We start from the raw sequence: 19,080 nt of genomic DNA, 5'->3' as shown, positions 1-19,080 counted from the left end.
CTCACCAGAATAATTTAGTTTAATTAGGATACTTCAGGAAACATAGTTATAAAATGCTAGACAGTGGTTTATCAGAACCCTCTGCAGAAACTTGACCACAGACTGAAACATCATATTACTTGCCTTTCAATCTCATAAGGTTTTTAAAAATAGAAATAAAACCAATTTATTATTGCCAAGTGTGGATTTAGGCGGTGACATAAGGATGAAACTACCTGCAACGTTATGAATTGTCACTGAATGTTTGCAAAGCCACATATTTATTATAGTTATACAAAATTCAGTCAAGAATGGATGCTGCTTCTGGAAAAATATGTTAATGACATAATTTCTGAAACTAAGGAAACATTCCATTTAAGTGTATCATTACTTCTATAAGCACGCAGCCTTTGTTTCACTGTTCTTAGTTCTTTCAATCACTATGGCAAAACTGTCTAAACATCCAGGCTGATCAAAGCTCTTGAAGTCAGTATAAGAATAAAATTTTAAAAATCTTATGAAAATGCATGGTCAAAAAGTTTTTGAAAGAACTGAAACTGGACCTCCTTGCCTTTCCTTCTTTAAAGGTTGCCATAGCGATTCGGCTGATAAAATTGCTTCAGAAGCTTTTAAAGTGCACCAAACCTGATTCAAACTATGATTTCAAAAGCATGAATACAGAAGTTGAAAAACCAGAATGTGTTCTGCTGGGTGTGCTCTTTTGACATAAAATGTGATCATTTTCTAGAACAGCAGACATTGCCAAAAAGCAATACAGTGAGATGACAGGCTTTCCTTTTTGAAACCTTTATTGCATGTGACTTGACTTCCATATATCTCCAATACTTTGTAGCCAAAATGCCAGCTGAGCAGGTACTTGTAAGGAGTCTCGCAAGTCTGTAATTAGAACAAGGCTTCTTTCACCTCAAGCTGCACACCTTCTAAACACTCTGCTACCAAAGCCTTCTGCATCATTCAGCAGAAAGGAAACAGAGTCAAAGCCTATTTTGTAAAACCCAGCTCTGGAAGTTAGAACAGACATCCTCAAACAGTGCACTCTGACCAGTAGTTTTTAGTTGACTTCATACATGGATATAGTCTGTTGGTCTGTGGCTTAAGCATGTGACAAATTAAAAAAATTAAAGAGATTTACAGGCAATAGGGACATAATTTCCAAGCCCCTGTTTTATCATCTGATTTATGAGCACACAGACTAGCGTATCCCCAGAGGTATCTTAGTGGCAGGACAGCAACGCACTCATCCCCACCCACACACCCCACGTTCCGTGTTAGCTTAGAACTTGCAGTGGGGTGGCAGCCCAGCAGCCCTGAAGAATTAAGTTGTCCTTGCGCAGCCCACCTGGCAGGAGTGACTATCTCCCCAACCCACCTTCTGAGCTCACTGCAACCCTGACTGGTAGGAACCATTTCTGACTGTGAGAGCATGAGACCGGCTTCCCTATCAGCCACTTCTTCCATAGCTTCCAGCCAGCAAGCCAACAATCTCCAGCAGGAAGAGTGGGAACTAGTGAAGAGAACAGCTGTCTGCTGGAAGATGAATGAGGACTAGTCCAAACAGTAGATGAGAACTAGTAGCAATAGCAACTTTGGACCAGTATTAATGCAGACTTGCTTGAATCTACAGCCTAAGGATGCAAGGTTAAGAAGAACATATAAAGGCATGGTGCACAGAGCATATCATCCCGAGAACTATGGAGCAGACAAGGAAGCACAGCTCAGGGCACAGCACTAGCAGAATGGGAGAGTCCATGAGCATGGCATCTCCAACAGCAAGCAAAAAGCTTTAGCATGAGCACAAACAGCATGACAGTCAAAGAGGCAAGAGCTCGGGAGCAGGAAGACAAAGGGATAGAAAGGATGCGGGGGCTCCAAAAGAAGTGGCTTTCAATCTTCTTCAGTTTGCAGACTTCTAAACACTTATGGAAGGAAGTAGAAGAGCACTGTGCAGAGAAGTTACTCATAATAGGGTGGCTTTTCATAGCTGTCTTGGTCACACTCTTGTGCTCATCACATAAGCACCTCACAGAGCCCCACTGGCCCGTGAATAACAGGCTGAAGGCCACCACTTCAGAAATGGAAGTGATTGTTAAATATCCAGCAGCTTCAAGGAAAAGAAGGAAGGAGATACAGAAGGCACACTCAGTGTCAGGAAGGAGGGACTGAATTGTGTCACTTCTGTGATCTGGATCTACAAATTATCCGTATGTGCATTTAAAAGCAAGCACACTGACTTTTGAGGGTTTTTTCCCCTCTGACTGGCTCTTCTGACTAAAATTTCAATGTTGCTGAATGCACTTAGAATGCTGTCAGAACTCCTGAGGAGGATTACTATGCCACTCCAGGCAATTACCCAGTCTTCAATCCTTATTTGGTAGGTTATTATTGACACGACAAGCAAATGGCTGTGAGCAAAATTTCAAGTCTACTGATGAAATCTTTTTTTGCTGGCAATAATGTAGTTATGGGGGGCCATGTAATAAGGGAAGATCTGTTTTGCCTGCATACTCATCCAGTCACAGAGGCTAAAACTCCCCCTAATAACAGCACCACCAGCTGGCATTGGTGTCACACTTCACCTGCTTTCTGTGCGATCATGAACAGCATTCCTGAAGGACAGTGGACCACCACGTATGCACATGCTCTCACTCAGCAGATACAAATACACCAATGAATGACTTACAAGATCTAGGGCTGCTGCCAAAATGGAGGCATCGGGGATAGTGCCTGGTTCACAGCAGTTCAGGAGAAACTGAAAGCGCTTCATGCCTTGGCGGATTGCTCCCAGGTTCACAACGTTCTTGGATTTTCCTCCTTCTTGGGTGGAGGCCAAGTGATCATCAAAGCTATGGCAACCTAAAGAGGTAGAGAGTACAGAGGGGATGCAGGGAGGGGTAGGGAGAAGGGAACACAGCCTCTCACCAATAAAAAAGTGGCACAAAATCCCTGATGAGTAGAGTCTGGGTCTAAATCCCTTCCTCACCATGATGTGCTATTGATAACAGGGGTATTTTTACAATATTCATTACTTCTGTGGAAGAGGCTTACAGCAAGAAAGATTCTGAACTTGGTCATACTGATGTCTGCCTAAAGCAATTCCACTACACTCATGGTGGAAGCCCAGGATCTACTCCAACATAGGTAAACCAGAATATGGCTTTTTCTCCCCACCTCTGTAACACAGAATACCATACTTACAGGCTGCTTTTCCTGAGTAATCTCTTACTTCTCTATTTCCTCTAAGTTTACCTTAAAGTAGAGCATGCATAAACCTTATTTCTTATGTATCAAGTTAGTAATGTATCATCTACTAGGACAGCAAAATCAACAGCAAATATTGGAAATGTTCTTATGTGGAAATCAAGTAGTGTCCATTTTTTTAGGCATTAATCTGCTGTAATTACCAGAATGCAAAGTGAGACTGGACTCAACTCCTAGGTGTCATCATTCCAGCCTTGCACTCTTTGGGTTGAAAAGCTCCCTAATATGTGTTCCTTTTGAAAATGAAGCTAGCACCCCCCTCCAGGCCTTCTTTCATGCATGATTTAAAACTACATGTATAGAGTTCACAGGATAAATCAAGAAATTCCATTGCCGATCAGAAAAAACACTTCTGAATGCAGCTGGCACCCAAAGTTGAGAGAGTGGCAGAAAGATACAGATGAGAACTCAGGAAAGTTGTATCAAGGTCAAGGTGGCTGGTCAAAACATGACTGGTCAGCTTCTGGGCTTTTTGTCTTTATCCATAATACTCTACCTGTGTACATGTGAAAGTACAAATGTTTGCAGAATACTGAAGGATTGAGCACTGAAGAAGAGAACACTGAGTGGAGAATTCAAGATTGGCTTTAAACATGGATTTGAAAGACAAGAGGCAAAATGTCAGCTCTACAGGACTTTGTGAATTCTTCCTCAGGAGAGAAGAATGGCTGAAAACTCAAAGTCCCTTTGAGATTGCACTCCTCAGAATTACTTGGAAAGCACTTATGTACCACAAGCAATAGTCACAACAGAAAATGACAATGTAGAACTTCACTCTTCCCTTGAAGAAAAAGTCAAGAGACTTTACATCATCTGAGTCCTTTCTCTCTCCAGTAAGGCTGTATATAGTTTTTCCAGTAAACAGAATGTTCCTATATTGGGAAATATATCATCAAAATGGAACAAACAGATAAATAAAGTAGAAAGAACATGTAGAACACTTACAGAAATAAGCAGGCACGAATACCCTTTTCTTTCAACTCCTCCTATTTCCTTATAGCCTGTAGCATGCTATCCAAGCCTTTCTGCTATGACTGTTGTAACACTGATTTATCTGAGGTACAAACAAATGTTTCCTTCTCAAGGGTCGTGTTGTAACACTGATTTATCTGAGGTACAAACGTTTCCTTCTCAAGGGTCTGTTAGGGCTGTGCCTTTCTGAGATTAAAAAACAGAAACTTGACTTCTTGATGCAGAAAGTCATGTCTATGGCATCTCCCTAAGCCCCACTACAACGATCTAGCAGAGGCTTTTGCCCCCCTGGGCTCAGTGGTACTACCTGCAGTCTATCACTACAGCCCTTCACAGCCCTTTGCAGTCCTAGCCTTGCACTTTCTTGAAGCTTTGCAAGAGAATCCTTCAGAAGCAGTTAAAGACTGTCCTCCACTGCACCCATCTTGGAGTGGCCTTGCTGTAAGCAGGGGAGCCCTCAGGGGCTTAACATCAATGTGATTCAGCCCTGCAGAAAATTTCACCCAGTGAGCAGAGACCAATTTCTAACATAGGAGGACACTGGATGCCTAGCTCCCTGTTGCTTCCTGTGTGAATGGGAGACGACCCCTCAGAGCAAGCATGTGCTGTGGTTCACCTGTGCTGCATGCTTTGAACACCCTGGCAACTTCTACAGTCACAATACCTTCAGTAAGCACCCAAAGGAACGTTCAGGGTCTCTTGTAAACATACTGTAACTCACATCTGTATACATGCTGTGTTCTTAGTAGAGGCAAAAAGATCATTAACATAAACTTTTTGTTATGCATGAATGTGCATATATTTATGTGTATGTATATGTATACATATTCACACATACAGATACACACACACACATACATATGCTTACACACATATCCAACACAGAATTTCCAGTTGTCTAGATGGTATATAACAATGAAGATTACAATTCATAAATGATGCAACACATTATTCTACTGCGATGTATTCTACTGTAACATATTACTTGTATATTTTCTTTTCAATTTTGCCTACTGTGTTAAAAAAACCAAAAACACAAGAGAAAACACCACATGGAAAAAGTGTGAGCAAAGAAATGGTACAGCATCATGAATGACTAGAAGGTGAAGGCAGAAACAGGTTCCAAAAGAATGCTGTAGGGTCAGATGTTGAGGGATTTAATAGTATCCCCACCTACTTTCAACAGGCTTTTATTCTCTTCTGCATAAGCACAGAAAACCTGCTGATCTTTATGGAGATTGGAAAGCCCTCTGTAACGTTACTGTTCTACCATGTTATAAACCATCCCACTCTGAAAAGGCCTCACATCAATTTCACTACACACACAGAAGGACATACCTGCACAGGCATGTACAACTACCCTCCTATTTTCACGATGGTCCGTGGCTGTCATTGTATACCAGAGATCCTTGCGGTGATAAAACTTCCTTAACCACCACACTTTGCCTTAGAGCTGTAAATACCCTCCCTGTGCTTCAGTTAGTGATCAGGCACCAGCCCAACCCTACCTGTCAACATGACTGGACAATTTGCCTGATTCTCACACTAACATGCAAGAAAGGGTCTTTTGACTTTAATCCATTGCATCACTTGTACTATTGTATTTCTAATGTGTGTATATGTCAAAACCAAGCATGTGTTAGGTACCTCTCTCACAGGCATGGGAAAATGTTTCAAGTTCCCTTCATCATTTTCATAAACTCTGATGTTACTCACAGAAGGGGGAAGTATACACAACACTTGCAAAGTTCAAAAAGCCAATACTAGTGTGTCATCTGCGTTTGGTACAGGCAGGAGACGTGCCACAGTGCCAAGACTAAAGAATATGGACATTCTAGGCCAAAGCAAACTCACAGTGGCATAAAATCAGCATTAGCAAGATGAAAAAAAAAAATTCCTACAAGAAAATATGAAGGACATCTCACATGAGAACTGTAGAAACAGCTGTGGCTGGGAGAAAATCTGTTGGAAATATTTCACACCTCCTACAGCACAAAGCAGTGGATGAAGAAAACAATGCAGTTCCTTCCATTCTGGGGGTTTTCACCTTCAGCTACAATCAGGTGCTGGGCTGATGCATTCTCCTTCTAAGGGAAGAATACTTTTCACCTAGAAGCTGGTTGAAAACCACCAGCAGTGTTCCTGCAGAGGTTGAATAATGACCAGTTTACACTCATACTTTGCTCGTATCACTTGCCTGAATAATGTCTCACGTGTTACACTTCAGGTCTGGGACAAATGATGGTGAAATACATACAATGCAGTATCTAAGTGTAATATTATAGAACAAAAAACATAATGTCAGAGAATGTGTCAAAATGTGTCATACTGTAAAGCTATAGAAATCAAGGTGATAAAGAACATCTACTAATTTTTGTGTGTTTTGGGGAGTTGGGTTGCGTTTTCTTGAAAAAAGAGTAGCAGAACTTCAAGATACAAGGTTGTCTCCTTGACAACAAGGATGAGCTCTGAGCTGAGGACATGAGCATGTGGATGACTGCATGACATTTTAAAACAGAATATATCATGACCTCATATTATTCATAAAGGCACTTTTCAAACATTGCTGATTTTGAAAAGGCATTGCAATTCAATATACTTCCGTGGAAAGGAAAAGTAGTGGTGTTATTATTATGTTGTGTGCTAAGAAAAGGGACAGCATCCCTAATGGATGGTATGCAGACACTAGACATGCAAACACAGAAGAAAAGAGATAATTATAACAAGGTTTGTGCAAGGTTTTCCATTTCATCAGTGCTGATCTTTGCTAAAACTGTCAAATGGTCACAAATTGGAAAAAAAAACAACCAAACAAAAAAACTGATGGAACACCCATTGTTGTATTAGCAATGAAAGATTTACACACCTAATTTTGAAGTGAATAAGTGCTTTGAAGCAAGCATTAATTTTTCAAGTGTATTGATCAAATTCAGTTTGATTTTAAAAGCCCAAATGTTGTATTTGTGTAATTTATTTATTTAGTCTTGATTTTTTAATAAATCGACTTTACTAGAGGTTTGGTTTTTTTCTAAAGTGAAACAAAAGAAAGAAGGAAGGGAAAGAAAGAGTTACCAAGACTAAAAAGTTGGAGAAGGCTAGAATGGATACAAAAACTGTGGAGAAAGTAGGAAAAAAGGGAAGGGAGTAAAATACAGAAAGAAAGAGATTAAAAAAAAGAATATATATAAAAAGAAAGAAAAAAGGAGACGAGAACCCTGATTTCTAACCATCTTTTTCTTCTGTGTGATGAAGCTTGGATGGGTGTCTTCGGCAGGTGCGCCATTTACCAAGACGCTTGAAGAAATTCTCCTCTTCATCTCGCCCGTTGTCCAGGCCACCTCCTGGCCCCCCTCCTTCTGACAGCTTCACCGCGCTGGTAAACTTCACCTGTCAAAGACAGAGGGCCAGGTTAGGCTGCACTCTACCACCGCCTCTTGGTCTCCCTGGCTGAGATATCAAGCATCTTCAGAAGGGCTGTAACACAGCAGATCACCATAGCAACACAAATGGGTCTGCACGGATTTATATAGGCAGAAGCACTTCATCTTTTAAGCTTTCTGCTTAAAAGATTGGTCTTTCATAAGAGGCTTCTCTTCCTTCTGTAAGAGAAGGAAGGAGAAGGGTGACCAACAATTAAACCTTAAGTCTGTTGACAGAGCCTGCATTTCTGTCTCAGTGACCCCAAGGCAGACAGACAAGTTCAGTGCAGGTTTAATGTAGTCTTCACTGTAAGCCACAGAAGTCCAGCAGCCAGTTCCCATGGCACTCTGAAGACCTCTGTGACTGAGTTGCATTGGCTGCAGTGTCCATGCAGAGCAGAGCGTTTCCCTGGACAGCTAAAACCGGTCAGATGTTGTTCTTCCAAGCTCTCTGCAATCCCACCAGACATATTTACCTTGGAGCTTTGCCTGATGAAAGACAGACGGTCGACTGAGCTGATATCTAGGAGATCTTCCACCCCGTCAGCCAGGCCAGAGAGGGAGGATCGCTTCAGCCAGTTCCCTGTTGCAGAACAAGCCAGTCAGGACAATCCTGAAAATGCTTCCAAGCAGAATCTATTTCTAGCAATTGCAGCACATCTCTCCAAAGTGGGCAAGCAAGGGTATGGGAAAATCGGAGGAAAGGGAAGGCAACCTTTTCGTGTCAAATGCATGAATGACCATGCAAGGCTGGGTCTTGGCACTCGCAAAGGATATATTCTTTGTCTATCAAATGCTAGTTGGACTATTTATCTTCTACAGAAAGGAACTATCCCTTTGAGATTAAGGTACTAGTCTACTACTTTGGAGACATGAATTCAGTATTCTGTTTTGCCATAGATAATCCCCTGTTACCTTTGGCAAATGGCTAACACTTCTCTTTGCCTCACTTCCCTATCTGTAAAACGGAGAGAGCAGCATTTCCCACCTTTCCTTGGTAAAATATACAATATACTTGGACAATAAGGAATAGTGCTGCAATATTGCTTACGACAAACATATCTGTCTGTGTTTCTCTGCACATGCAATATGTATATAGAATATGAAGAGACATACATTTACCTATGGGGAGTTTGAGTTTCTTTCGAAGGGAGATTCGTCGGGACCGGGAGCGGGAGCGCCTGTCTGTGGTGGTCCCAGAGTGAGCAGTGGTGCACTCAGATGTGTCCTGCTCAGACTGACTACTGGTATCACTTGCTGCACTCTGTGACTTGAACATCTTTCGCCAGAAATCCTTGCGTCCCAGAACAGCCCCTTGATTTTGCTCATCACTGGAAGAAAAGGGATGCAAAGCGTGAACTGCAATTCAGTGAAGTCTGGATGCTCAGGGGAATGAGGCCTCCCTTCTGCAGCCCCCTCCTGAACTCTGTTCTTTGTGGTTGTTTCATTTTGAATTCCAAGCATACTCTTCTCAGTAAGACATAATCAAGTTTGACAGCATGGTCGATATTGCTCAAGGCACAGAATAACCATCTTTTCTACCCTGAGGAGCTTGTCCACTGAACAGGTCATTCACATTTTTATTTTCTATGCCTGAAAAACAAATAATCTTCTTTAGGTCAAAATGACCCACAGTGCTAAGTCTACACTGGTGCTTTCTACAGGCATGTCTACTGAGGAGCTTTTGGATGTCACCATAGCCATCTATGAACATGCTGGAGTCACAGTCCACGTTAACATATTGGAATGGGGACAGCATATTTTGATGTATGTTTGAGATCACTCATGGCTGTGGCAGGGCTCAGAGCAGAAGAAGCTTGCTGCAGTTCTGCAGAGCAGTAAAGGGCATTGTGTTATCCTTGCAGTCTCAGCAACTGTGAGACTTCTCAGGCTCAGTTAATGCAGCAGAACACAGAAGGTAGAGTTCTGGGCCCTTGGGAGGGCAATGTCTTTGTACAGTGCATGTCAAAGGACTTTTACAAGACAAACAGGTATTGAGAGACAAAAAGAAGTTAAATGACTGTCCAAAGTTATCTAGGGACCAGTGGCCACTTATAAACTTTTCTAAAATTCTTAAGATTATTGGTTAGATTTAATTCAATACTAAATGGTAGAATTATTTGGACAATAGAAACTTCAAACGTGATGCCTAACTGCAGGTGGATTCACTCATTGAGAAAATGGGGAGAGCACCTGTGCTGATAAGAAAAGCTCAAAAATCTTTGGAGACTACACACCCAAGATAGGCCAAGAATAGGCTGGCTCTTGGGAGGCAGTAAAGGATTAATGACCCTTAGCAAAAACTTGGAAGTTGAAAATGAATAATCATCCGCCAGAAGTACAAACAAAGCCTGGAAAACAGCTGTGTTGATGTCTCTGAGGAATTAACACTCTATTGTTGCTATGACAGTATGCAATATTGATAAATCTACTCCATTGTAATTTTTAAAATCTCTGGTGTTTTCCCACCAAAATGAGGGTGGGTCCAGTTGGCAGCACTGCAAATAGGCATTACCCGGGTGTTACCAGCAGTTCCTGAACAGAATTTGTGGTACCATCCAGAGGTAAGTCCTTGCTATCCTGCACATCTGTACTGACCTCAGAAGGAAGCTGCTGGCAACAACAAGTGAAACAATTCAAGATTTACTTACTGTTCTGGAGTTTGCATTGGGCGGCTTGAGATGTAACTACGACACTCATCAGGGGCAGCTGATGCCTGGCCTTTGTCAATGATGACACTTCCCACCTCGGATCTAAGCAGACAATAGAAATCATCAGCTAAAGCAAATGGATGGTCCATCTCGTAGTCATCACATAGCTACATGACATTTCCAGGATCAATTGAGATTCCCGGGATCGATGTTCTCTGCGATCGATTGATGTTCCCTTGATCAATGTTTTCCAGGATCAATTGAGATTCCCGGGATCGATGTTCTCTGCGATCGATTGATGTTCCCTTGATCAATGTTTTCCAGGATCAATTGAGATTCCCGGGATCGATGTTCTCTGCGATCGATTGATGTTCCCTTGATCAATGTTTTCCAGGATCAATTGAGATTCCCGGGATCGATGTTCTCTGCGATCGATTGATGTTCCCTTGATCAATGTTTTCCAGGATCAATTGAGATTCCCGGGATCGATGTTCTCTGCGATCGATTGATGTTCCCTTGATCAATGTTTTCCAGGATCAATTGAGATTCCCGGGATCGATGTTCTCTGCGATCGATTGATGTTCCCTTGATCAATGTTTTCCAGGATCAATTGAGATTCCCGGGATCGATGTTCTCTGCGATCGATTGATGTTCCCTTGATCAATGTTTTCCAGGATCAATTGAGATTCCCGGGATCGATGTTCTCTGCGATCGATTGATGTTCCCTTGATCAATGTTTTCCAGGATCAATTGAGATTCCCGGGATCGATGTTCTCTGCGATCGATTGATGTTCCCTTGATCAATGTTTTCCAGGATCAATTGAGATTCCCGGGATCGATGTTCTCTGCGATCGATTGATGTTCCCTTGATCAATGTTTTCCAGGATCAATTGAGATTCCCGGGATCGATGTTCTCTGCGATCGATTGATGTTCCCTTGATCAATGTTTTCCAGGATCAATTGAGATTCCCGGGATCGATGTTCTCTGCGATCGATTGATGTTCCCTTGATCAATGTTTTCCAGGATCAATTGAGATTCCCGGGATCGATGTTCTCTGCGATCGATTGATGTTCCCTTGATCAATGTTTTCCAGGATCAATTGAGATTCCCGGGATCGATGTTCTCTGCGATCGATTGATGTTCCCTTGATCAATGTTTTCCAGGATCAATTGAGATTCCCGGGATCGATGTTCTCTGCGATCGATTGATGTTCCCTTGATCAATGTTTTCCAGGATCAATTGAGATTCCCGGGATCGATGTTCTCTGCGATCGATTGATGTTCCCTTGATCAATGTTTTCCAGGATCAATTGAGATTCCCGGGATCGATGTTCTCTGCGATCGATTGATGTTCCCTTGATCAATGTTTTCCAGGATCAATTGAGATTCCCGGGATCGATGTTCTCTGCGATCGATTGATGTTCCCTTGATCAATGTTTTCCAGGATCAATTGAGATTCCCGGGATCGATGTTCTCTGCGATCGATTGATGTTCCCTTGATCAATGTTTTCCAGGATCAATTGAGATTCCCGGGATCGATGTTCTCTGCGATCGATTGATGTTCCCTTGATCAATGTTTTCCAGGATCAATTGAGATTCCCGGGATCGATGTTCTCTGCGATCGATTGATGTTCCCTTGATCAATGTTTTCCAGGATCAATTGAGATTCCCGGGATCGATGTTCTCTGCGATCGATTGATGTTCCCTTGATCAATGTTTTCCAGGATCAATTGAGATTCCCGGGATCGATGTTCTCTGCGATCGATTGATGTTCCCTTGATCAATGTTTTCCAGGATCAATTGAGATTCCCGGGATCGATGTTCTCTGCGATCGATTGATGTTCCCTTGATCAATGTTTTCCAGGATCAATTGAGATTCCCGGGATCGATGTTCTCTGCGATCGATTGATGTTCCCTTGATCAATGTTTTCCAGGATCAATTGAGATTCCCGGGATCGATGTTCTCTGCGATCGATTGATGTTCCCTTGATCAATGTTTTCCAGGATCAATTGAGATTCCCGGGATCGATGTTCTCTGCGATCGATTGATGTTCCCTTGATCAATGTTTTCCAGGATCAATTGAGATTCCCGGGATCGATGTTCTCTGCGATCGATTGATGTTCCCTTGATCAATGTTTTCCAGGATCAATTGAGATTCCCGGGATCGATGTTCTCTGCGATCGATTGATGTTCCCTTGATCAATGTTTTCCAGGATCAATTGAGATTCCCGGGATCGATGTTCTCTGCGATCGATTGATGTTCCCTTGATCAATGTTTTCCAGGATCAATTGAGATTCCCGGGATCGATGTTCTCTGCGATCGATTGATGTTCCCTTGATCAATGTTTTCCAGGATCAATTGAGATTCCCGGGATCGATGTTCTCTGCGATCGATTGATGTTCCCTTGATCAATGTTTTCCAGGATCAATTGAGATTCCCGGGATCGATGTTCTCTGCGATCGATTGATGTTCCCTTGATCAATGTTTTCCAGGATCAATTGAGATTCCCGGGATCGATGTTCTCTGCGATCGATTGATGTTCCCTTGATCAATGTTTTCCAGGATCAATTGAGATTCCCGGGATCGATGTTCTCTGCGATCGATTGATGTTCCCTTGATCAATGTTTTCCAGGATCAATTGAGATTCCCGGGATCGATGTTCTCTGCGATCGATTGATGTTCCCTTGATCAATGTTTTCCAGGATCAATTGAGATTCCCGGGATCGATGTTCTCTGCGATCGATTGATGTTCCCTTGATCAATGTTTTCCAGGATCAATTGAGATTCCCGGGATCGATGTTCTCTGCGATCGATTGATGTTCCCTTGATCAATGTTTTCCAGGATCAATTGAGATTCCCGGGATCGATGTTCTCTGCGATCGATTGATGTTCCCTTGATCAATGTTTTCCAGGATCAATTGAGATTCCCGGGATCGATGTTCTCTGCGATCGATTGATGTTCCCTTGATCAATGTTTTCCAGGATCAATTGAGATTCCCGGGATCGATGTTCTCTGCGATCGATTGATGTTCCCTTGATCAATGTTTTCCAGGATCAATTGAGATTCCCGGGATCGATGTTCTCTGCGATCGATTGATGTTCCCTTGATCAATGTTTTCCAGGATCAATTGAGATTCCCGGGATCGATGTTCTCTGCGATCGATTGATGTTCCCTTGATCAATGTTTTCCAGGATCAATTGAGATTCCCGGGATCGATGTTCTCTGCGATCGATTGATGTTCCCTTGATCAATGTTTTCCAGGATCAATTGAGATTCCCGGGATCGATGTTCTCTGCGATCGATTGATGTTCCCTTGATCAATGTTTTCCAGGATCAATTGAGATTCCCGGGATCGATGTTCTCTGCGATCGATTGATGTTCCCTTGATCAATGTTTTCCAGGATCAATTGAGATTCCCGGGATCGATGTTCTCTGCGATCGATTGATGTTCCCTTGATCAATGTTTTCCAGGATCAATTGAGATTCCCGGGATCGATGTTCTCTGCGATCGATTGATGTTCCCTTGATCAATGTTTTCCAGGATCAATTGAGATTCCCGGGATCGATGTTCTCTGCGATCGATTGATGTTCCCTTGATCAATGTTTTCCAGGATCAATTGAGATTCCCGGGATCGATGTTCTCTGCGATCGATTGATGTTCCCTTGATCAATGTTTTCCAGGATCAATTGAGATTCCCGGGATCGATGTTCTCTGCGATCGATTGATGTTCCCTTGATCAATGTTTTCCAGGATCAATTGAGATTCCCGGGATCGATGTTCTCTGCGATCGATTGATGTTCCCTTGATCAATGTTTTCCAGGATCAATTGAGATTCCCGGGATCGATGTTCTCTGCGATCGATTGATGTTCCCTTGATCAATGTTTTCCAGGATCAATTGAGATTCCCGGGATCGATGTTCTCTGCGATCGATTGATGTTCCCTTGATCAATGTTTTCCAGGATCAATTGAGATTCCCGGGATCGATGTTCTCTGCGATCGATTGATGTTCCCTTGATCAATGTTTTCCAGGATCAATTGAGATTCCCGGGATCGATGTTCTCTGCGATCGATTGATGTTCCCTTGATCAATGTTTTCCAGGATCAATTGAGATTCCCGGGATCGATGTTCTCTGCGATCGATTGATGTTCCCTTGATCAATGTTTTCCAGGATCAATTGAGATTCCCGGGATCGATGTTCTCTGCGATCGATTGATGTTCCCTTGATCAATGTTTTCCAGGATCAATTGAGATTCCCGGGATCGATGTTCTCTGCGATCGATTGATGTTCCCTTGATCAATGTTTTCCAGGATCAATTGAGATTCCCGGGATCGATGTTCTCTGCGATCGATTGATGTTCCCTTGATCAATGTTTTCCAGGATCAATTGAGATTCCCGGGATCGATGTTCTCTGCGATCGATTGATGTTCCCTTGATCAATGTTTTCCAGGATCAATTGAGATTCCCGGGATCGATGTTCTCTGCGATCGATTGATGTTCCCTTGATCAATGTTTTCCAGGATCAATTGAGATTCCCGGGATCGATGTTCTCTGCGATCGATTGATGTTCCCTTGATCAATGTTTTCCAGGATCAATTGAGATTCCCGGGATCGATGTTCTCTGCGATCGATTGATGTTCCCTTGATCAATGTTTTCCAGGATCAATTGAGATTCCCGGGATCGATGTTCTCTGCGATCGATTGATGTTCCCTTGATCAATGTTTTCCAGGATCAATTGAGATTCCCGGGATCGATGTTCTCTGCGATCGATTGATGTTCCCTTGATCAATGTTTTCCAGGATCAATTGAGATTCCCGGGATCGATGTTCTCTGCGATCGATTGATGTTCCCTTGATCAATGTTTTCCAGGATCAATTGAGATTCCCGGGATCGATGTTCTCTGCGATCGATTGATGTTCCCTTGATCAATGTTTTCCAGGATCAATTGAGATTCCCGGGATCGATGTTCTCTGCGATCGATTGATGTTCCCTTGATCAATGTTTTCCAGGATCAATTGAGATTCCCGGGATCGATGTTCTCTGCGATCGATTGATGTTCCCTTGATCAATGTTTTCCAGGATCAATTGAGATTCCCGGGATCGATGTTCTCTGCGATCGATTGATGTTCCCTTGATCAATGTTTTCCAGGATCAATTGAGATTCCCGGGATCGATGTTCTCTGCGATCGATTGATGTTCCCTTGATCAATGTTTTCCAGGATCAATTGAGATTCCCGGGATCGATGTTCTCTGCGATCGATTGATGTTCCCTTGATCAATGTTTTCCAGGATCAATTGAGATTCCCGGGATCGATGTTCTCTGCGATCGATTGATGTTCCCTTGATCAATGTTTTCCAGGATCAATTGAGATTCCCGGGATCGATGTTCTCTGCGATCGATTGATGTTCCCTTGATCAATGTTTTCCAGGATCAATTGAGATTCCCGGGATCGATGTTCTCTGCGATCGATTGATGTTCCCTTGATCAATGTTTTCCAGGATCAATTGAGATTCCCGGGATCGATGTTCTCTGCGATCGATTGATGTTCCCTTGATCAATGTTTTCCAGGATCAATTGAGATTCCCGGGATCGATGTTCTCTGCGATCGATTGATGTTCCCTTGATCAATGTTTTCCAGGATCAATTGAGATTCCCGGGATCGATGTTCTCTGCGATCGATTGATGTTCCCTTGATCGATGTTTTCCAGGATCAATTGATGTTTCCTTCATCGATGTTTTTCAGGATCAACTTAGATTCCTGGGATCGACAGTCTCTGCGATCGATTGATGTTCTTTGATCGATGTTCTCTGCACTCGATTGATGTTCCTTTGACCAATGTTTTCCGGGATCGATTGAGATTCCTGGAATCGATGTTATCTGCGATCGATTGATGTTGCTTTGATCGATGTTCTCTGGGATCGATTGATGTTCCTTTGATGTTATCTGCGATTGATCGATGTTCTCTGTACTCGATTGATGTTCCTTTGATTGATGTTTTCTGGGATCGATTGATGTTGCCTTGATCAATGTTTTCTGGGATCAATGAGATTCCTGGGATCGACATTCTCTGTGAGCGATCGATGTTCCCTTGATCGATGTTTTCTGGGATCGATTGAGATTCCTTCGAATGTCAATTGAGCGCAGATAACATCGATCCCAGGAATCTCAATCGATCCCGGAAAACATCGATCAAGGGAACATCAATCGAGTGCAGAAAACATCGATCAAAGGAACATCAGTCGATCGCAGATAACATCGATCCCAGGAATCTCAATTGATCCCAGAAAACATCAAGGCAACATCAATCGATCCCAGAAAACATCAACCAAAGGAACATCAATCGAGTGCAGAGAACATCGATCAAAGGAACATCAATCGGTCGCAGATAACATCAAAGGAACATCAATCGGTCGCAGATAACATCGATCACAGGCACATCAATGGAGTGCAGAGACCATCGATCAAAGGAACATCAATCGATCGCAGATAACATCAAAGGAACATCAATCAAGTGCAGAGAATATCGATCAAAGGAACATCAATCGAGTGCAGAGAACATCGATCAAAGAACATCAATCGATCGCAGAGACTGTCGATCCCAGGAATCTAAGTTGATCCTGAAAAACATCGATGAAGGAAACATCAATTGATCAAGGCAACATCGATCAAAAGAACATCAATCGATCGCAGAGAACATCCATCAAAGGAACACCAGTCGAGTGCAGAGAACATCGATCCAAGTAATATCAATCAATCACAGATAACATTGATCTCAGGGATCTCAATTGATCCTGGAAAACATCGATCAAAGGATCATCAATCGATCGCAGAGAATGTCGATCCCAGGAATCTCAGTCGATCGCAAAGAATGTCGATCCCAGGAATCTAAGTTGATCCTGGAAAACATCGATCAAAGGATCATCAATCGATCGCAGAGAATGTCGATCCCAGGAATCTAAGTTGATCCTGGAAAACATCGATCAAAGGATCATCAATCGATCGCAGAGAATGTCGATCCCAGGAATCTAAGTTGATCCTGGAAAACATCGATCAAAGGATCATCAATCGATCGAAGAGAATGTCGATCCCAGGAATCTAAGTTGATCCTGGAAAACATCGATGAAGGGAACATCAATCGATCGCAGAAAACATTGATCAAGGGAACATCAATCGATCGCAGAGAACATCGATCCCCGGAATCTCAATCGGTTCTGGAAAACATCGATCAAAGGAACATCAATCGAGAAAAGAAAACATCAATTCCAGGAATCTCAATCAATCCTGTAAAACATCGATCAAAGGAACATCAATCGAGAAGAGAAAACATCAATTCCAGGAATCTCAATCGATCCTGGAAAACATCGATCAAAGGAACATCAATCAATCGCAGAGAACATCAATCAAGGGAATCTTATTTGACCCCAGATAACATCTATCAAAGGAATCTCAAAAGAGCCCGGAGAACATGGATCAAAGGAATCTCATTCGATGCCTGAATAATCGATCCCAGGAACGTAAATCGAGCACATAAGCATCTATCTAAGGAATCGCAATGGATGCCAGAATCATTGATCCAAGGATTCTCAGTCAATCCCAGAATCATCAATCTAAGGAACCTCAATCGAACACAGAATCATTGATCTAAGGAATTGCAATCGACCCCAGAATAATCAATTCAAGGAATCTCAATGGATGCCAGAAGCATCGATCCAAGGAAGCTTAATCGAGCCCAGAACAATCGATCTCAGGAATCTAAATCCAGCACAGAATCATTGATCCAAGAAATATTAATGGATGCAAGAATCTTTGATCCCAGAAGCCTCAATGGAGCCCAGAATCATCAATCCCAGGAACATGAATCAAGCGCCAGAATCATTGGAGTCAGGAATCTCAGTCAAGCCAGAATCATTGTTCAACTGATTGCAGCATCATCCATCTGTCCAAGAATTATCGATGCAGGAAACATCAATTTTTACCAGCATCATCAATCCCAGAGCACTAAAACCATCTTAGAATCATCTATCCCAGGAACATGAGTCGAGACCAGAATTATTGATGCCAGTGCCAGCTATAAACCCCAGACTAATATATCTGAGGGACAAAAATTTGTCTTAGAATCATCTATGCCAGGATTATTGATCCATCCCAGAATTCTAGATCACAGGGCTATTAATCCATCCCAGAATCGCCTGCTCTAGGTTCATAATTTAATCCAAGAATTTTCGTCCTCAAGATCAGCAATCTATTCGAGAATCATACAAATGTCCATCAATTCATGCTCTCTTCCTGGATCGGTCCCAAGATCATAATTTCATCCCAGAACCATCAATCCCAGGATCATAATTTGAGACCAATGTCATCTATCCCAGGATCACTGATCAACAGCAGGCTCACCAATCGATCCAAGAATAATTGATCTCAGGCCCAGCAGTACATCCCAGAATAATTTATTCCACAATAATAAACCCCTCCCAGAATCATTGATCAGTCCCAGACTTATCAATCCTGGAATCCTCTATCAGTCCCAGGATCACCCATCAATCCTAGTGTCATCAGTCAATCCCAGAACCATCAATCCGAAGATCATTTATCAGTCCCACAATTATAGATCCAGTAAATAGATCCCAGAATTACTGACTGATCCCTGGATTGTAAATATATCCCAGAATAATTGATTCCAGAATCATCAGTTGATCCCAGAAATGTAAATCGATTGCAGTATCATCAGTGAACCCCAGAATAATCAATCCCAGGATCACCCATCAAACAGAGA

General features: G+C 42.4%; 1 protein-coding gene across 1 annotated transcript in view; it reads right to left on the bottom strand.

The window, feature by feature from the left end:
• UNC80 (unc-80 homolog (C. elegans)) overlaps positions 1–10,449 on the bottom strand; it is an 88,370-nt gene extending 77,921 nt beyond the window's left edge. The window contains exons 1-5 of the mRNA XM_009996904.1: positions 10,301–10,449; positions 8,772–8,980; positions 8,126–8,232; positions 7,518–7,617; positions 2,681–2,853 (exon numbers count right to left, since the gene is read on the bottom strand). Of these exons, the coding sequence (XP_009995206.1) occupies positions 2,681–2,853; positions 7,518–7,617; positions 8,126–8,232; positions 8,772–8,980; positions 10,301–10,449 (738 nt within the window). The remainder of the gene's footprint in view (positions 1–2,680; positions 2,854–7,517; positions 7,618–8,125; positions 8,233–8,771; positions 8,981–10,300) is intronic.
• Between the last annotated feature and the right edge of the window lie 8,631 nt (positions 10,450–19,080).

Source organism: Chaetura pelagica, unplaced genomic scaffold (assembly GCF_000747805.2).
Source record: "Chaetura pelagica isolate M959 unplaced genomic scaffold, ChaPel_1.0 scaffold300, whole genome shotgun sequence".
Taxonomy (NCBI): Eukaryota; Metazoa; Chordata; class Aves; order Apodiformes; family Apodidae; genus Chaetura; species Chaetura pelagica.
Note: the sequence above shows the minus strand (reverse complement) of the source record. Positions and strands in the feature narration are given on the sequence as shown.